This window comes from Saccopteryx leptura, chromosome 3 (genome assembly GCF_036850995.1).
Source record: "Saccopteryx leptura isolate mSacLep1 chromosome 3, mSacLep1_pri_phased_curated, whole genome shotgun sequence".
In the NCBI taxonomy this organism is placed as follows: Eukaryota; Metazoa; Chordata; class Mammalia; order Chiroptera; family Emballonuridae; genus Saccopteryx; species Saccopteryx leptura.
The window spans coordinates 283,437,506-283,451,752 of record NC_089505.1 but is presented as its reverse complement, the minus strand read 5'-3'; the positions used below and the strand labels follow the sequence as shown (position 1 = coordinate 283,451,752).

The following is a 14,247-nucleotide window of genomic DNA, read 5'->3' as shown; positions in this document are numbered from 1 at the left end:
TGGACACTCCTTATGGACTGTCATGTGGTGGAGATACCTCTCCAACCTCTGCCACATGTATATCCTCTTCCCCAAAACAGATTATGAGATCTTTCCCCTCCCATTTAAACCTTTAAGTTTAGGAATAGAAACGGGACAAGTTTTATAAAGAACAGAATTTTTATTCTTGCTCAGTAGATGCTGAAAATACTGTGATCATGCAGTTCCATAGTGCCATGTTTGAGTTCCTCTTATGCACTATATTCTTTATATAATTATTTTGTCATTGTCATATAACAATGTATAAAGTATGAATTGTTGGCCTTGGTAAGTCACGGAGTTTGGAATCCAAGCTCAGGCCTTCCTTTAAAGCCAAACTTCGTTTCCCACACCTGCCTTCCATATTGGTTATTAACCCTTAAAGAATCAGATATTCCATTTGTAAGTTAAAACCTGTTGTGCTCACTTGAATGAGAAAAATAGGCAAAGTAACTGAAGATACTCTATATCTTGGTAATACAAATAGGAGATGAGCAGCTAATTGGATAACTAGGCCAGTTTTTAATTACTCTGTTTTATCTTGGACCTGGAATGTTTCTGTTGGCGAGTTGCCTTTGACAGTCAAGCCCCAGAGCATGGTGTCATCGCACACATCAATGTAAAGAGCAGTTGTGAACAGTTGGCTTTAGTGAGGCAGTGAGTGGGACTGGGCACCACCACACGGAAGGGGCCTGCCTGACAGTGACCGGCGGGGCTGGGATGAAGTGTTTAGTACTTTTTACCCCTTAGTTGCTGCTCTTAGAACAAGAATTTAGTGCCTTTCTGCAGAACACTATCCTGGCAGCCATAAGAGTAGAAGGTGCTTTCGTGCTCTCTGCTCTGTCCTGTCGTCTGTATTCACTGTGGATGGTGGATCACCTTTTCAGTGTCAGTCTTTGTGTTTGAGAACCAGCTTCTACTGTAGAAAAACCAGAATCCATGTTTGCTTGCCTCAGGGAAGAAGTCTGGAGTTAGAAAACCTACCCCAAGTTGTTTGAGTTAGCAGCATGCATGAGCGTGCACACACACACACGCACGTGCCCACAACACACACACACTCTAATTTCTCTTAAGCCAAAGCTATCATCAGTAGCCGAATCTATTAGTGTGCCATTTTTTAAAATTGAACTTATTGAGGTAACACTGGTTAACATAATTTATACAGGTTTCAGGTGCCCAATTCTTTTTTTTTTTTTTTTAAAGATTTCTTACTTATTTTATTTATTTATTTTTTTACAGAGTCAGAGTGAGGGATAGACAGGGACAGACAGATAGGAACAGAGAGATAAGAAGCATCAGTCATTAGTTTTTCGTTGCTCATTGCGGGACCTTAGTTGTTCATTGATTGCTTTCTCATATGTGCCTTGACCACGGGTCTTCAGCAGACTGAGTAACCCCTTGCTTGAGCCAGCGACCTTGGGTCTAAGCCAGTGAGCTTTTGCTCAAACTAGATGAGCCCACACTCAAGCTGGTGACCTCGGGGTCTCGAACCTGGGTCCTCCGCATCCCAGTCCAATGCTCTATCCACTGCGCCACCGCCTGGTCAGGCTCAGGTGCCCAATTCTACAACACATTTTTATACACTATATTGTGTGTTTACCCTCCAAGTCAAGTCTTCTCGTCCATCATCATTTATCTGCCCTGTAGCCTCCTCCACTTTCTCCCCTTCACAGCCACCACACTGTTGTCCATGCCCATGAGGTGTGTTTTTTTGTCCTTTTTTCTCCATCCCATCATCTCCCTCTGCCAGCCCCGTCCCTTTACCCCACAGCTGTCAGCTGGTCGCTGTGTATGATTCTGTTAGTGTGCCGTTAAATTCTTAGCCTGCCCATTTTTCTGTCCCCTTGGAGAAAACCTCTTGCTGTTAACCCCACTTCTGTCATTTCTGTAGCCCTCAGAGACACTCTTTATAATTAGCACCATCTCTGGGTCTAGAACTCATTTCTCCTTGTTTCTTTGCCAGGAGGGCTTCCTGTGGTTGTTGGTTGCCAATTCCCCATTTCTACATACTGACCAGTGGCAAAATCAGATGAGTGCCACTCTTATCATATATTAGAATTTTTCACTCCTTCTGCTATTTCACAAAATCAAGGAATAAATCATAGCCAAGAAGAGCACACAGTAGTAAATAGTGGACCTGGCATTAGAACTGCCTTTCTGACTAAAGTCACCTACATTCTCACAGATCTTCTTATGGTTGGAAGTCTGTAGTATGGATTATGCAACAGTTTTTTGGGGATGTGTTAGAACTGTTTTGGTTGTAAGTGAACCAACATATCCTAGCTCAGGCAAAAAAGATGGGGGGGACTTACTGGTTCATGCAACTTAAAATTCTTGTAGACCTGTCATGGTAGCTGTACCCGGGGGCTGAGATGAGCTCACCATGCCTTTGTAGCTCTCTCCATGAGGCACACAGGATGGTCCCAGGAAGCCCAACTTTAGTAATCCCAATGGAAAAATATAGTCAATTCCATGGTTATCACAGAAAGGTTCTGCTTAAGACTGAAGGGCCTGAGTCTCGTGCCCTCGTTTCTGCTAGAACCACTTGGAAGGAGTTCTCCTCGGGAAAGAGGGGTTCTGTTATCAGAAGATCAGGGAGGGATGCGGAGCAGGAAGAAGAGCAGCTGACGTCTTCTGTGGGGTGGCAGTTTAATGCTCTAGGTCTGAAGTTGTAAGAGGTGTTTTGTTTGACTTACACAGTGTTTTGAAAAAAAGAGTAAACATTTTCAGGCTATTTCATTTAAAAATCTAGATTATTTTGGCTTCTCTTAAGGAATCACATGATTTGGAAACACTGGGTCCACCAGTTCCCACAGTATTGTACTAATTGGTTGGAGTTGAGCTGTGGCTCCTCCTTTGTATGCTCACTCAGCAGCCCGCTTCGTTCATTCTCAGCAACCCACAAGGGTCTCTGGGCACCGGAGTGTGTGACCCTCGCCCTGAGCAGTGCAGCTTCTCAGGTAAAGTGAGCAGATTGTAATGTATTCCACCCATAATTGTGGATTCTGCTTAGATCTTGGCAGACTTAAAATTTTATATTTAGATTCCCTATGTGTACTCATTGCCATAAACCCATGTTAAGAAGAATAATTAGTTATATACTTGTAATTATTATATGATTTTGGTGAGTGAATATCATTAAAAAATGCCTTTCTTTTAATAATCTGTCTTTAAGGTGTCATTTTGTCTGACTGGTACAGGCATTCCAACGCTCTTTTGGTTTCTGTTTACATAATGTGTCTTCTTGCATCTGTGCCCCTACTTTCAGCCTGTTTGTGTATCTGAATCTAATGTGTGTCTCTTGTAGGCAACGTTTAGTTGGATCATTTTAAAAATCTTTTCTGCCAGTATCTGCCTTGGATTGCAGTGTTTAATCCCTTTACATTTCAATTACTAATGTGGAATGTATGCTGGTCATTTTGTTGTTTATTTTGTATACGTCTTATGTCCTTTTATTTATTAAAGAGACAGAGAGAGAAAAAACATCGATTTGTTGTTCCACTTATTTATGCATTCATTGGTTGATTCTTCTATGTGCCCTGACTGGGAATAGAACCTGCAACCTTGGTGTATTGGAACAACACTCTAATCGACTGAGCTAACAGCTAGGGCTGTCTTACTATTATTTTTTTCCATTACTGTCTTCTTTTTAGCTAAATGGATATTATCTAGTGTACCATTTTAATTCCCTTATCATTTCTTTTACTGTTATTTTCTTAGTCATTATACTAAGAATTATTAAAAATAGCACATTTTAAGTATCTATTAACTCTATCATCTGGGTATTATCAGAGATGGTTTCTAATGATTACTTTTTTCCCATGTAAGGGCCATGCTTTCTTTTTTCTTTGCATGGGTTAGTAATTTTTTTTTTAATGAAAATTGGATGCTTAGTGTAATGTGGCAACTCTGGAAATTAAGTTGTTGCTATTCGTGTTGTATTTTGTTTGGTGGTATTTCTTGACTAATCATGTAAAATACAGGGTGAGGCAAAACTAGGTTTATAGTTGTTTGTATGGAAAGTAATACAATATTTAATAAAGAATAATACAAGAGTAAACTCTGTGTTTCATGTTCTCACAACTGCAAACCTACTTTGCCCCACCCTGTATATATTCTTTCTTGTGTAGCCATGGAAGTCTGAGTTTGATAAGCTTAGTGGTCAGCTAATCATTGGACAGAAAATTATTCAGTGCCTAAATAGACAAGTCTCTCAGCCTTTGCTAATGGGCGGTGTGTGTGTGTGTGTGTGTGTGTGTGTGTGTGTGTGTGTGTGTGTGTGTGTATGTGTGTGTGTGTTGGGCATGCTTTTTACATTCAGCCAGGCAGTAGACAACTCTGCCTTAGCTCTCACTAACCACTTGTGTGAAGCCTCAAGGTCAGCCTGAGGTGAGAGCTCAGGGCCTTCTTGGTTCTTTCTTGAAGATCGGCCTGGTTTTCTAGACTCCCCTGAATATCGTGGAGTTTTTCAAAGCCCTCATGTATATCTCATTCCACTTTCTTGCTTAGCCTGTTGTTTACCACCGCAGTTATTTACCATCTCGGGCCGCTGCAAAATTAATCAATTGTCTCAAGTTGGTTTTTTTTGTTTTTGTTTTGTTTTGTTTTGTTTTTGTATTTTTCTGAAGCTGGAAACGGGAGAGACAGTCAGACAGACTCCCACATGCGCCCGACCAGGATCCACCCGGCACACCCACCAGGGGGCGATGCTCTGCCCACCAGGGGGCGATGCTCTGCCCCTTCGGGGCGTCGCTCTGCCGGGACCAGAGCCACTCTAGCGCCTGGGGCAGAGGCCAAGGAGCCATCCCCAGAGCCCGGGCCATCTTTGCTCCAACGGAGCCTTGGCTGCGGGAGGGGAAGAGAGAGACAGAGAGGAAGGGGGGGTGGAGAAGCAAATGGGCGCTTCTCCTATGTGCCCTGGCCGGGAATCGAACCCGGATCCCTCGCACGCCAGGCCGAAGCTCTACCGCTGAGCCAACCGGCCAGGGCCTCAAGTTGTTTTTGATGAAGTCTTTTGATGGGCAAGCCCAGAGCTAGGTTAAATAAAGGTGGGGTCTTCTAGGGACTCACCAGCCGGGTCATATAACAATAATTTTCTGGGAATGAGACTTTAGAATAGCTCCAACCCCATTCTGTTCCATCTGGTGGCTGCCTGGCTGCTGATTTTCAACATGAGTGCCTGCTGTTGGTTTTCAAGGCTACTGCAAATTAGAGAAGAGGGAATAGGAATGGTACAAGTTAAGATGACACAAAGCTTGTTGCTCTTACCAATATTTTATCTTTTGCTGAATAAACACTCCCTGGATTATTTCAAGTCTTTGGTTAATTTTCAGAGTTACAGAAAAGTTGATTCTAATATTTTTCCCCAGTTTTCCTGTTGTTTTTATAGAGCTGGGAATTTTTAGAGTAGTGGTTTCTTATACCACCAGTTTTGCTGATTTTCCCCATGAAATATGGGGCAAGTACTGACCCCGAAATCAAGGTCCTGCTTTTCAACTTAGTATCTTTGTTTTAGGACTGACCAATTGAACAAGGAATCTAAGCTTTTATTTTTTTTATTTATTTTGTCTTAAAAATGGGCATATTAATATCTACTTCTCAGAATCATTGTAGGGATTAAGTGAGATAATCCATTTAACAATTTAGTGGATAAAAACTAATCTGCAAATTCTGTCAAATGGAAGGATAGATAAGAATTTCAAAGGCAAAAATGAAAGAAAAGATTGTTCCATTCAGGTTTTATTTAGAGAAGCAGAGCCACTTCGAATATTTTTGGGGAAAAAGGGCTTCGTAAAGGAATTAGAGCTAACTAACGTGGGAAGACGAGCTGGGCAGATAAAGGTGCAGAAGAGGGAGTAAGGGAGTCAGGGTGAAAATCATGCTCAGTCTGCTTGAAGCATCTGCACAAGTGGACAAGTCAGAACTTAAGGGGAATCTGCCCTGGCCGGTTGGCTTAGTGATAGAGCGTCGGCCTAGCATGCGGAGGACCCGGGTTCGATTCCCAGCCAGGGCACACAGGAGAAGCGCCCATTTGCTTCTCCACCCCTCCGCCGCGCTTTCCTCTCTGTCTCTCTCTTCCCCTCCCGCAGCCGCAGCCGAGGCTCCATTGGAGCAAAGATGGCCCGGGAGCTGGGGATGGCTCTGTGACCTCTGACTCGGATGCTAGAGTGGCTCTGGTCGCAGCATGGCGATGCCCAGGATGGGCAGAGCATCGCCCCCTGGTGGGCAGAGCGTCGCCCCTGGTGGGCGTGCCGGGTGGATCCCGGTCGGTCGCATGCGGGAGTCTGTCTGACTGTCTCTCCCTGTTTCCAGCTTCAGAAAAATGAAAAAAAAAAAAAAAAAGAACTCAAGGGGAATCTGAGAAGCCAGCAGCTGGTGTATCCCTGCCACTACCAGCCCTATGGGTCCGCAGTGAAATGTCTGTTAATGGGCCTGGGGTGCTCTTGGTTTTCAAAGCCAATAATTGGAAAGAGAAACTGGACACATAGAGCAAGGACAAGCTGGGATCTTCAGGATATCACTGCATCTTTTCTGACACCATATTTAACCATGACAGCCTTCTAAGAATAAAAGTTGTTGCTTTACTTCTGCCTTTGAAATTCCCCCCAAATTCCCCTTCTGGCCAGTCTAACATGACATCTTAAGGGAGAAGGATTTGGGGAAACATAGTTTCCAGCTTAAGCAAGTCGATTTATAGGTAATCCAGTACACTATGCCAACCAGTATAACTATACAATGGTTTAACCGTGTGTGTGTGTGTGTGTGTGTGTGTGTGTGTGTGAGAGAGAGAGAGAGAGAGAGAGAGAGAGAGAGAGAGAGAGAGAGAGAAACACAGACAGGAAGGGAGAGAGATGAGAAGCATCAAATCTTTGTTGTGGTGCCTTAGTTGTTTATTGATTGCTTTCTCATATGTGCCTTGACCGGGGGGCTACAGCAGACTGATTCACCCCTTGCTCAAGCTAGCGACCTTGGGCTCAAGCTGGTGAGCCTTGCTCAAGCTGGCGACCTCAGGATTTCGAACCTGGGTCCTCAGTGTCCCAGTCTGACAATCTATCCACTGCACCACCGCCCGGGCAGGTGGTTTAACCCTTTAACATAGGAGTTTACTTATTTGGAAAGTGCCAAACTACCAATAAGTACAGAATATTTTATAGATTATGTAGTTAAAAAAGGGTTTTTGATTTGGAGAAACGTACAGTTTCTTCAAAAGAGGTTTAGATATTAAAGCATTCTCAAAGCAGATAGGAACCAAAATAACTAATAACAAACATTCATTTTACATGTCTTGCTTTATTTAATACATGAGTTGTTTATTAGTAATATATCAAATGAATTTTTATACATTGAACATTTTCCTAATAACAAGTTATAGTTTCAAGAATATGATCATTTCCTATTGGTTTTTGATTGACGTTGGCACACAGGTTTTTAATCTAGGTTTCTTGGGTTTTATTAGCATTGTGTTATCAAGGCCCAGGGTCCCTAAGCATACCCTTTTTAAGAAGGAAAAAACATACTCCTCATTGCCATTGGATAGAGGTGAATTAAGGTGCTGCTGTAATGGTCACAGTGGTGACAGCCAGAGCGGGGAACAGGGACGTGGGAGCGGGGTCCCGCCCACAAGCCCTCTCCCCGGTGCCCCCGCAGCGTTCCTGGTGCCAGGGAGGCAGATCTTACTCCTCTCTCTTACTTACACTGTATTTATTTTTCATTGTTGCCTTCAACCTGTGTCCTACATGCATGAAGTAACCAGGTCATCTCAAATTAGCATTTACTTATTTCTAGGCAGAAGAAATCCTTAGGCAAGAGCTGGAGAAAAAAGAAACACCCAGTTTGTACTGCCTGCTTGGAGATGTCCTTCGCGACCACTCATCCTACGACAAGGCCTGGGAGCTGTCGGGGCACCGCAGCGCCCGTGCGCAGCGCTCCAAGGGCCTCCTGCACCTGCGCAACAAGGAGTTTAAAGAATGCGTGGAGTGCTTCGAACGCTCCGTGAAGATCAATCCCATGCAGGTGAGACACTTCATGAAACCCCACCTGCTCTCGGCACTAACATTTTTCTTTCATTTCGGTTCTTATTGAACGAGAGCCCATTTTCTGTCCTAATGACTGCTGAGCTTGTCTTTGGGAGCTAAGAACTTCGTCTCTGACACACTTGCTGGTTACCCAGCATGGACAGTAGACTTTCCCGTGTTCACTTTCTGTGGTGTTTCTCTTAGTGACTTCTCTGTTTCATTTTGTTATTCCTCTCTGTTAGTTGCCCTTAAGGAAAATACAGCTATTAAAACTAGGCTCCCTTTTGAAAAGATACATTAGGAAGGCAATGAATCAGAAGTAGGATCACAGACCGTGTAGGACTCTGCAAGTAATTGCTGAAACCAATCATGAAAGAGAAGCTTTTGTATAAATAGGGTAATGTAGAATGGACTGTTGATCATTGTAAGAAAAAATGTCTACCAAGCATTTACTATGATATGAGCCAGGCACCTCCTTGGACTTTCTGCCAGTATTTGAACCCAGATGGTCTCACTCCAAAGCCTACACACTCTCTTTTTTTTAAATTGTGGTAAAAAACACAGCACATAAAAATTTCCATCTTAACCATTTCTGAGTGGACCGTTAAGTAGTGTTAAGTATGTTCACATTGTTGTGCAAGCTCACCACCGTCTGTCTCCACAGCTCTTTTCATCTTGGGAAACAGTAGCTCCCTTACCCCGGCCTCTAGTTGCTGGCGGCCATTCTGCTATCTGCCTCTGAACCTGACTCCCCTAAGTGCCTCCTATGAGTAGAATCACACAGTGTGTTTCCTTCTGTGACCAGTGTAATGCCCTCACAATTCATCCATGTTGTAGCAGGTGTCAGCATTTGCTTCCATACTAAGGCCCAGTTCCATTGTGTGGATATACCACATTTTGTCTGTCCATTCACCTATCAGCGGACACCTGGGCTGCTTCACCCTCTTGGCTGTTGTGAATGATGCTCCTATGAACATGAGTATGCAGGAGTGTTTGTTTTTGAACTTGGTAGTCTCAGAGTATAGGTTTTACACTGAAAAAAGATCAGAATTACATTTTTTTAATGACAGGTTAAGTAATTGCTTATTTCCTGACTCTGAGAAGTGACCATCTTCCAAATCAGTTGGCTGGAGAAGAGCCTGGGGAAGAGAGGACAGGTGTACGAGCAGAGAACTGTGTCAGCAGAAACTGGACTCATTTGACGTCCGGGACGCTTAGAGTATGCTTAGGAATTGTTTTTTGTTGACAGCCTGCTCTAAGTCAGTGCTTCTCATTGGAGATGCTTTTGCCTCCGGGGGCATTTGGCAATGGGGTAGTGTCCTACTGGCCTCTGGTGGCAGGATAAAGAATTATCTAAAATGTCAATAGCACCAAGGTTAAGAAATCCTACACTGCCTGACCTGTGGTGGCGCAGTGGATAAAGCGTCGACCTGGAAATGCTGAGGTTGCCGGTTCGAAACCCTCGGCTTGCCTGGTCAAGGCACATATGGGAGTTGATGCTTCTTGCTCCTCCCCCTTCTCTCTCTCTCCCCCCTCTCTCTAAAAATCAATAAATAAAATTAAAAAAAATTAAAAAATAAATGAAACCTAAGACTTTCTGCTTCTCCCTCCACTTTCTCTCTCTCCTCTCTCTCTTCAAATCAATAAATAAAAATCTTAAAAAAAAAAAAAAAAAAGAAATCCTACACTAAGTTGATTATTTTTTATTACTTTTAATTTATTATGTTAACATGGATTCAAGTGTCCCACTCAATATAACTCCCTCACCCCCACCCTGCTCTAAGTTGATTATAATGACTTTTTTTTTCCTTTTTTGGTAGAAAATAGAACTCAATATTGTGTTAATAAATTTTACTTTTACTTTTATGGAAAACAGTATTATATCCCTGCTTATCTTAGCAGCCTCTGCGTATTTCCTAACCACAGCTGCCATAAAGTCAGAAAATAAATGACCTCCCTTACCCTTTCATAGGCTAAGTCACATGGGTGCCAGGCACCTCAGAGATGGAATTGTTCTCTCAAGCACTGGGCATGGACACTGTCCTCCTGCCTCACTGGCCGCTCCGTCTCAGTCTCCTTTGCAGGCCCCCAGCTGTGCCCTCAGGCCTGGTCCTTGGCTCTTACCTCTGTCTACATTCACTCCCGATGGTTCATCTGGTCCACAGCTTTTACCACCATCTTTACACTGACAACTCCCAAAGGGCTATTTTCTGCCCAGTCTTCTTCCTGAACTCTAGACTCCTGTATCTACCTGCTTCCCCAGTCTCCCCATTTGTTACTCTAGCTTACATTTCCAGTATCTGAAGTACTACCTCTCCCTCCTAAAAGTATTCCCCACCAAGATTAGCCCCGTTTGGTCTTAGAGTCACCCTTGATTCCTTTCTGTTGCACCACCATCTAATCCTTCAGTAAATCCTAATGGAGCCACCGTCCAGATACATCTAGAATCAGATGACTTCTTTCTATCTTCCAGCATTCTGATTCAGATCCCTGCTATCTCTCTTAACTAATATATTATCTCTTTACTGGTCTTTCTATCTCTCTGCTTGTCCCCGTCTGCCTCTTCCCAAAGAACATACGAATAGATCCTTTCACATGTTGAATCAGACAGGTCCTTCCTCTGCTCCATCACCTAGTGACAATAGCCAGAGTCCCTTCTCGGCTCTCAAGGCTTTCCCTTCCCTCCTCCCGTTCCCCCTCACTCAGTGCACATTGGCCTCGTTGTACTTCCCTGAATATTTCAGGCACATTCATGCCTCAGGAGTTTAACACCTGCTCTTCCTTTGCCGGGAATGTTCTTCTTCCCGATGTCTCCATAGCCTCATTCAAGTCTTTGCTCAAGAGAGGCCTTTCATCATCATTCTGTTTTAAATCACACCTCCACCTTATTCTTTTTCATTTTCTTCTCTGCTTTACTTTTCTTCATAGCACTTAGAACCTTCTAATATTATATATAGCTTTCATTAAAAAAATTATTTCTCTTCCATTAGAAATAGGTCCCATGGAGGCAGAAATTTTTATCTGTCAGTTTTATTTGTATTTTTCTAGTGCTGTAACAGTGCCTAGCACATATTGAATATTCAATAAATATTTGTTGAATGAGTGAATAAATAATATCTTTAACCAGTTATTCAATCAACTATACTAGTCTGTTGTGCACATAGCATTGAGCCAAAGGATGAAGCAGTATCCACAGATCACCAGATAGTTCACTTTGTACCCTCTGGTGCAACCTAGTGAAATGCACACAGATAAAACTAGCCAATAACACGAGGCATCAAAGAAATACCAAGTGAGTTATTTGCAAAGCACTGGATATATAGAGGCCAAAGAGAGTATTTCTGCCTTTGGTAGACCTTGGAGAGGATGCTGAGTTTGGCTTTGAAGGACAAATAGGACTTAAACAGGCCCAGGGAAGGGCAGTGGTGAGGGCATTCAGGCAGGCAAGCAACATGAGCAATCCCTAAAAACAGAAAAAAAAGTGTGTGTGTGTGTGTGTGTGTGTGTGTGTGTGTGTGTGTGTGTTGGGGGAACAGTGAGTGAATAGGCTAATTTTTTAGAGTCAGAGGAAGGAGAGCAGTTCCAGTGGGAAAGCGAGACTGGAGCAGGATTACAAAAGGTCTTAAATGGGAGGCTAACCTCTTTGACTTTACTTGACAGACAGGGAGCCATTGAGGGATTGATTGTGTTAGCTTTGTTTTGGGTGAAGGAGTGTGGTGTGCTGGGAGGCAATTTAGGGATATTGTTTTGGTGGCACAATAGCTATGGAAGACACCAGACACAGGCAGGGTTAGGGGACTAGCAATAGTCTAGCATGACAGTTATCAGCGTGGAAGGGGCGGTGGGAAAGAAGGGGTGGATGTGAGGGAATTTGCAAGGGAGGATTTGACAGGGCTTAATGGTCTCATTATATCATTTTGAATTAATTACTTAGGGAGACAAAAAAATGACAGTTATTCAAAGCAGTACAAGCCAATGTTATGTGAGGCTATCTTGCAGTTTGTCCCCGGGATCCAATTCATCAGGCTGCACGCCAGGCCTGAGTGCACAGGCGTGCAGTGCTGTGGCCGTGAAACTACTGCAGGAGGCAGTCGGGGCGCCCACAGCCTGGCTGGAGCGGTGTTCCCGGCGTGAGTGCTGTGGGACCGGGCTGCTCCTGCGTGCACTCGCCCCATGAAGGCCGAGAATAAAAGAAAAGAAAAGAACTGAATTTAAAACATTCTGTCCTCTTTTCTCACACGTGTCCATGCCATTAGGTTTATTAATGAACGTTAGGCAAAATGAGAGTGGTATTTGAATGGCTTTTGTGCATCGTAACAGAAATCAACTTGGTATAAAGATACGAGGCCCTGGCCAGTTGGCTCAGCGGTAGAGCGTCGGCCTAGCGTGCGGAGGACCCGGGTTCGATTCCCGGCCAGGGCACATAGGAGAAGCGCCCATTTGCTTCTCCACCCCTCCGCCGCACTTTCCTCTCTGTCTCTCTCTTCCCCTCCCGCAGCCGAGGCTCCATTGGAGCAAAGATAGCCCGGGCGCTGGGGATGGCTCTGTGGCCTCTGCCTCAGGCGCTAGAGTGGCTCTGGTCGCAATATGGCGACGCCCAGGATGGGCAGAGCATCGTCCCCTGGTGGGCAGAGCGTCGCCCCTGGTGGGCGTGCCGGGTGGATCCTGGTCGGGCGCATGCGGGAGTCTGTCTGACTGTCTCTCCCTGTTTCCAGCTTCAGAAAAATGGAAAAAAAAAAAAAAAAAAAAAAAGATACGAGCGTCTGGTTTTGTATCAGGGATGGTCTGCAAAACTAAATGCATCATCTCTGGTGCATTTGTTAGAGAACCAGCAGATGTGTGTACCGTTCACAACATTTGTGCTCTTGAGATTGCTTAGAAATTCATCAGAAAAATGTCAGAAACATGGTATTGGAATTAGATATGATGAAGGAACTGATTAAAATATATGACTACCTAAGAAAAATTAAAGAAATATTACTGCTGTAATATAATGCAGAAATGTACAAATGTCATAAATGTATAGCTTGATTAATGTTCCTTTTGTTATTTTTAAATGTTTAGGTAGTCAGCATTTAAATTTTTGAAATTTTAATATACAATATTTTTGCTTTTCAAAAGTAATTCTACCTTTGAAAACAGTTTTCGAATATAATGATCTTACAGAGTCCTGATACAGGACAACCAGTCTGTTGATCAGTAACTTGTTGGTCAACAAATAAGGTCTTTTTAAAGTCATATAATTTTAGTTATTTTAAATGTCCCATTACACTTTCAAAAATGTTGCAGTTTGAACAGTATGTTATGTGGTTGCCTACAAAGCGTTATCGAGCTCCTACTGTGTACAGACATGGATGTGGGAATGACTGAGGTTGTGTCAGCCTATCGACATGGAGCAGAGCTCCTGCTGGGAAGAGATACACATAGAATAGTTGGTGAAGAGCCTTAAATGCCATTCTTTAGGGTTATCTAACCCCCTGGATGGTGGGGGTCTGTTGTGGTTTTGAATAAAGGAGTGATAAGACAAAAGTGGTATTATAGGAAGTTTAAATAAGGAATGAGTGTCATGGATGAGTGACCATTGCCTTTAGCAGCCAGGATGGAAAGATAGAATAGGTTGAAACCTCTTTACAAAGCAAAATGTCCTGTGCCTTATTCATTGAGTTAGCAGGATTGAGGGAATACAAGAGGAAGTCAGTTTTCTCAATTGTTTTATTAAAAACGAAAATGTCCCTATTGATTGATATAGAGAACTCAAGAGGAAGGGAAATATCATCACAGGGGAAGATGATGTGATTTTGGATGTTGAATATGCTTAGATGTTGCTATATCTAAGTAGAAACAACGGGTACTTCACTAGACATAAAACCCTGACGCCCAGTAGTGAGGCCAGTACTGTGGTTACAGACTGGGGCTCTTCTGGAGAAGTAAGTGAAACCATGTGAGTGAATGAGCTCCTTACAGAAAACAGTTGGGAGAAAACACCAGGGAAAATCCTGAGCGTTGGGCATCCCCAGTGGTGGGAGGAAGGTAGAAGGAGGAGCACTAGTGACATACGATTCAAACAAAAGACTCCAGAGTTTTGATCAGAGCGACAGAAGGAAACCAAGGAAGGAGCACGTGGAATCTGAAGGGAGGCTATTGATGTCCTCAGATGACCCAGCACACGGCAGGGAATGAGTGTGTGAGACGGGGTTTTAGAGAAACTGAGGCA

At 43.5% G+C, this 14,247-nt stretch overlaps 1 protein-coding gene across 2 annotated transcripts in view; it reads left to right on the top strand.

The window, feature by feature from the left end:
• TTC27 (tetratricopeptide repeat domain 27) overlaps positions 1-14,247 on the top strand; it is a 156,690-nt gene that overhangs the window by 107,284 nt on the left and 35,159 nt on the right. For both annotated transcript variants that reach the window (XM_066378547.1, XM_066378546.1), the window contains one exon: positions 7,804-8,031. In XM_066378547.1, the coding sequence (XP_066234644.1) occupies positions 7,804-8,031 (228 nt within the window). The remainder of the gene's footprint in view (positions 1-7,803; positions 8,032-14,247) is intronic.